The sequence below is a fragment of the Octopus bimaculoides genome, chromosome 6 (genome assembly GCF_001194135.2).
Source record: "Octopus bimaculoides isolate UCB-OBI-ISO-001 chromosome 6, ASM119413v2, whole genome shotgun sequence".
In the NCBI taxonomy this organism is placed as follows: domain Eukaryota; kingdom Metazoa; phylum Mollusca; class Cephalopoda; order Octopoda; family Octopodidae; genus Octopus; species Octopus bimaculoides.
In genome coordinates this window covers 109,446,094-109,452,173 of record NC_068986.1, presented here as the reverse complement: position 1 = coordinate 109,452,173, position 6,080 = coordinate 109,446,094, and the positions used below count along the sequence as shown (strand labels likewise).

The 6,080-nt window shown below is 36.2% G+C and overlaps 1 protein-coding gene across 1 annotated transcript in view; it reads left to right on the top strand.

The window, feature by feature from the left end:
* Nucleotides 1-6,080, top strand: part of LOC106873756 (calcium permeable stress-gated cation channel 1) — a 70,731-nt gene that overhangs the window by 61,667 nt on the left and 2,984 nt on the right. Inside the window, exons 11-16 of the mRNA XM_052968506.1 lie at nucleotides 245-392; nucleotides 969-1,102; nucleotides 2,258-2,383; nucleotides 3,496-3,649; nucleotides 4,196-4,302; nucleotides 5,234-5,320. Coding sequence (XP_052824466.1) covers nucleotides 245-392; nucleotides 969-1,102; nucleotides 2,258-2,383; nucleotides 3,496-3,649; nucleotides 4,196-4,302; nucleotides 5,234-5,320 — 756 coding nt within the window. The remainder of the gene's footprint in view (nucleotides 1-244; nucleotides 393-968; nucleotides 1,103-2,257; nucleotides 2,384-3,495; nucleotides 3,650-4,195; nucleotides 4,303-5,233; nucleotides 5,321-6,080) is intronic.

Sequence of the window (6,080 nt, the reverse complement as noted above, 5' to 3'; positions counted from 1 at the left end):
GCCCTGAGTATCCCTGATGCAACAGCCCTCTGATCAATCAAATCGATTCTTGTTTTAATCTGACAGATGTATTCCAGTCACGACCATCCTGTCATATTTTTTAAAATTTAATTACAAATGTCTCTGTGATAAAAAGTGTAAAATATGTTTTATCACCATTTAAATTTTTATTTCTTTGTTTTGCAGTTATTTTTACTGCAAGTTTAGTCTGTTTGTGAAAAAAACCCCCCCAAAAAACTTAATATTTGACTTTGGTTTGTTGCAGGCGAAGAGCTCTGGAAGCTAAAGTGAATTCAGAAAATGAATACCATAAAACTGGTCAAAGACCTACCCTTCGTCCATACCACTGTGGTCAGTTTTGTTGTTGCTGTAATAGATGTGGATGTCAAAATGTGAGGAGCAGCTAATTTTCTTTTCCTTATTTATTTATGTTATGATATTTATTATTTTTTTTTTCATCTAAAACTTTGCTCACCAAAACAAACCAGTTTGTTACCTAAAATATGGTTATTAATAAAGGTTATTGTGAGTTACAAATAATTTAAACCATTATTTTCACAATAAAAGTATTTTATAGTCCTTTGTGAGTTGTCCGGTCACAGTCAAATGGTTTTGCTTTCATAGAATGTATTAAGAATAAGAGCAGCACCTACTCAGTCAAAGAATCTTGTCTTCCAAATTACTTGGTGATCTCACTAGTGCCAGTGCCACAAAGGAAGCACCCAGTACACTCTGTAAAGTGGTTGGCATTAGGAAGGGCATCCAGCTGTAGAAACCCTACCAATAGAGGCACTGGCACTTAACACAATCTTTTGATTTGTCAGATTCCATGCCAGCATGGAATACAGATGCTAAATGATGGTGTTGTATATGTATGTATTCATGTGTGATTAAAATAACCATCATGTCTGATGTCCTACTTTGTATTTAACCATAATCTTCAAAGTTCAAATCACTGTTTGTCTCAGGTCGATGCTATTGAGTACTACACAGAAGATGAAATGAGACTAAGCAATAAAGTGGAGACTGAAAAAGTTTGTGCCTATCAACGACCCCTAGGAATGGCCTTCCTCACTCTTGCTACAGATGTCATGGCTGAAAAGTAAGTTAACATTCGCAATCGTTATCATTTAACCCTTTCGTTACTGTATTTAGTTTGAGATGCTCTGTGTTTCTTTCAATTAATTTTAAATATAACAAAGAATTTAGTAAAACAACTTAGTTATCATTAAGCCAGTGTTAGAAACATAAATTGTGACTAAAGTTTGGTGGAAGATTTTAATTGAAAACTTATGAAAACAAGACATTTGTACTACACAGCCAGGGGTGGTTTCATCTGGGTTGGTAACAAAAGGGTTAAGATCTGTTGTTCATGCTGGCATGGGTTGGATGGTTTGGGGGAAAGGATTAAGTCAATTACATTGACCTCAGTGCATAACTGGTACTTATTTAATTGAAAAGATGAAAAGTGAAGTTTAACTCAGAACATAACAGCAAACAAAATACTGCTAAGCATTTTGCCCGGCATGCTAATGATTCTGCCTTCAATAATAATAATAATAATAATAATAATAATAATAATCCTTTCTACTATTGGCACAAGGCCGGAAATTTATGTGCTAGTGCCATGTAAAAACCACCTGCCAGTGTCACATGTAGAACACATGTTGGTCCCACATGAAGAGCACCCATACCCATGCCACGTGTAGAACACCCATGCCCGTGCCATGTGAAGAGCACGCATGCCAGTGCCATGTGAAGATCATGCATGCTGGTGTCACATGAAGAGCTCGCATGCCTGTGCCACATGGAGAGTGCCTGTTCCATGTGAAGAGTGCCTGTGCTATATGAAGAACATGCATACCAGTGTCGCATAAAGAGCACCTGTGCCAGTATCGCATGAAGAGCATCCATGACTGTGCCACATAAATGGCACCTATACCTGTGCCATTTAAAAGCACCCAGTACACTTTGTAAGGCGGTTGGTGCAGCCCTGCAGCTTACCAGCGCTTCTCAAACTGCCCAACCCATGTTAACATGGTTGTCAATTGGTGAGTATAGATTTGCAGCTAATTAAAACATTTTGAAGAAAATTAGTTACTTTTTTAACAATTATTTCGATTGCTTTCATTAAGAATTTTAATTAAATTTTCTTAACAATAACTAATGAAGATGATGGAAACTTTTCATGATGGAGATGCATTAAGTTTCAGTAATTGTGAATTAATATCCTTCTTTTGTTTCTAATATTTATTAGAGTACACCAAGATTTCCAAGCTGTTTGCCAGGGAGTTCATAATTCAGCTGTATCTAGTGTTAGTGAAGAGATTGGTGTTGGCCATTGGGAGATCTCTTATGCACCTTCACCTGGTAACATTTACTGGTAAGGAAACACACTTGTCCCTTTTTTTTTCTTTTTCTTTTTTTGATCAGGTACAAAATTGCTTTAACTTTATAAAAGTAAAATCATTAATTTTGTTCATTTCTACAATTTTCGTTTGTTACAATTTAACTCAATGTTATCACATACATTTATTTCTTTATTGCCCACAAGGGGCTAAACACAGAGGGGACAAACAAGGACAGACAAAGGGATTAAGTCGATTACATCGACCCCAGTGCATAACTGGTACTTAATTTATCGACCCTGAAATGATGAAATGCAAAGTCTACCTCGGCGGAATTTGAACTCAGAACATAGTGGCAGACGAAATATCGCTAAGCATTTCGCCCGGTGTGCTAACGTTTCTGCCAGCTCGCCACCTTTTTTTTTTTTTTTGCCAAATAATAATAATTTGAAAAATTATAATTTTCTCATACAATGGTGATTGTGTAGATGTTCTCACCCTTCAAACATCATCATCATCATTTGATAATAATATATAAATGAATATGAGACAAGAAGTACTTTCCTAAATTATTTCACTTTATTTACATTCTTCAAACACAGTGTTTAAATTCCTAAAATAATTTGCATTAAAATTCCAGTTGTTTTTGGCATCTCCTCTCATATTTTAGGGTTTGCCAATCCAACCGTGCTGGCTTCAATTTTTCCATCGTTCTTCTGATGGAATTCTAATTTTGGATGGCAGTCAGTTATCATCATTTAATGTCCATTTCCCATGTGTTGGTGCCATGTAAACTACTGGTGTCACATAAGATGCACCTGTGCCAGTGCCACATGGAGAGCATTTGTGCCACTGCTGTGTAAAGTGCACCAATGTCAGTGCCACATTTGAGATATTCAGTACACTGTAAAGTGGTTGGCATTAGGAAGGGCATCCGGTCATAGAAACCATGCCAAAGCAGACAACTGGATTCTGGTGCAGCTGACCGGCTCCTGTCAAACCGCCCCACCCATACCAGCATGGAAGATGGATATTAAATGATGATAATGCATGGCTTACACATAAGTTATACAATGATTCCATGAGCTATACACCTCCTCCCTAGTATTTATGTAATCTTGTTTTGTTTTGTTTTTTTTCTTTCTAGGGAAAACCTCTCCATTCCTGTGTGGAACTGGTGGCTCCGAGTGATCTTAATCAACGCAGTTCTTACCGTACTTCTATTTTTTCTTACTACACCAGCTATCATTATGAACCAACTTAATGAAATTAATTATCAGAAAGCTTTTCATGACTTACATGTAAGTGTGCAATCTTGATCTCTCTGATTCTCTCTCTCTCTCTCTCAATCTTTCAATCATCTTCACCATTCTTTAATGTTTTTTCCCATGCTAGTACATGGCATGGGCAGGCACTGCTTCCCTGTTAACCTTCTTGTGATACTGCTGCGCATTTTATCTGTCCATAACTTGCAAATCCACTCGCAAGGCTTTGGTTGGCCCAAGGGTAAAGTAGAGAACACTTACCAAAGGTGCCATGCAGTGGAATTGAACTTGAAACCACTAAGCTTTAAATTATCATGATAATTAGAATTAAAGTTTTCCTTACTATGAATCTGTTTTTGTGTTTGTGTTTTTAGATGCATCAATCAGTTCAGCTGTTCTATGCCTGAATGTGTACACTGCCCAAGGCTGTACGTGAACTCAGATCATTTATAATGAAAGGAGGAGGATAGATATCCTAATTATCATCTCAACCAATTAGATATATTCAATTATAAAACCAAAATAAAAATAATATTTATATAAATAAACTCTAATTAGACAATGTTTGTGTTGTATTTTCAGAATGAGTTGTTGGTACAGTTTGTCCCTACATTTCTTATATGGATATTATCGGCTATTCTACCTATAATTGTCTATTACTCAGACCAATATATTGGCTACTGGACGAGGTAAGATGTATTTCTGTCTTTTTCTAAAACATCCACTTCTACTTCTGTCGTATAACATGTCACCATTTTATTCAGTTTCATGTGGTGACTCAGTTTGTTAGAATTAACCACCAGATATCCTTCAAATTACACCCTAGAAAGACATTTTGGATATTGTAGTTCTAGATCAGTGGCTCCCAAAGTGGGGGCAGTGGAAAGTTCCAAGGAGGCATTGAAGATAAGTGCGGTGATAATGGGACAGCGATTAATGTAAAAATTGGGGTGATAATGAGGTGGTGATTCATGTAAAAACAACAAAATAATGGGTTCATTAGGTTAAATTTTGTGTGTGAAATACAGTTGCTTTGAATTTGCTTCAGAAAGAGGTTTATGCTTGTGAGGGTTAGTTGGGGTGGGTGTGCTAGCAATGTGGCCTAGGTGTCAAGGGGGCAGCATCTCGAAAAAGTTTGGGAACCACTGTTTTAGATAGACTCTCTGAAAATAGATGGAATGATATCTTGAGTAAATATTTAATGAACCAGGGATGACCTGGGATGAAACAAGCTCTTGTAATAAAAAATGATTCTGTATACAGGGGTGGGCAAAAGGGGATGTATAGTTGCTTAATATGAGTGCAATATTCTTTTCATTTCTCTATTTCCTTTTTAGGATAAGAATTCTATGTACTTTGTAGTAAAATAATTATTCCCAACTATTTAGAAAAGAAATAGAAAACTGGAAAGCACATTCCACTCATAATATGCAGCTGTAATATGCCTACTTTTGCCCACCCCTGTATCGGTGCATTTGAAATTTTCAAAAGCATCCACTTATCCTTCTTTCCCTTTCTATTCTTGTTACTAATGGCTCTGAGTCACTGCTTTTATTTGAGTAACAAGACTTATATTTGGCTGAGTTTTCTCACAATAAATATCTTTATTCTGTGTTCCAGGAGCGCCGAGCACCATGCTGTGATGAGAAAAACTTTTATCTTCCTTGTATTTATGGTTCTGATATTGCCTTCTTTAGGACTTACAAGGTATAAAAAAATTGTCATATTGTATTTTGATGCATTTGTCTCCTCTTGCATTATCTGTGTTGTTTTTGTGCCAGGTTGTTTGATTTCTATCTCTTACTAACTTTTGTAATGCGACTATATCTAATGCTTTCCCTATTAGCACTCTGTTTTATTATGATTTATTCCATAAATTTTGTTTTGTAATATCTTTTTAATAAACTATTTAAATAAAGATGAGTCAACAATGTCGAACACTTTATTCACACTACATTGTGCTTCATTGCTGGTTACTGCCATATTTAGTTTATTATTTAAATCGATCACTCAGCCTGGTGCTGTTTTGCACCCAAGTTGACTTTAATCAGACAAACACATGATCTTCTGTATTCTTACTATGATCACCTCATCTTTTTTGTATATATGACCCCTTGCTTAATGTGTCCTTACATTTTCCAGACAGCAAGATGTGTTTGTCAGAGGTTTAACTGCTATTTCTAAATGGCTGAATGACCATTTAAAAGTTCCTTCATTATCTTGCTGTTTGGGGAATGTATCAATAAAAGGCAGTTTTGGTATCAAATAATTCCATCTTCCAATGTCCTCAAAAATAGTCAGAATTTGTATTCCATATTCTACACTTTGACACATTTCTATTGTCGGTACCAAGTATTCTTCATCATCATCATCATCATCATCGTTTAACGTCCGCTTTCCATGCTAGCATGGGTTGGACGATTTGACTGAGGACTGGTGAAACCGGATGGCAACACCAGGCTCCAGT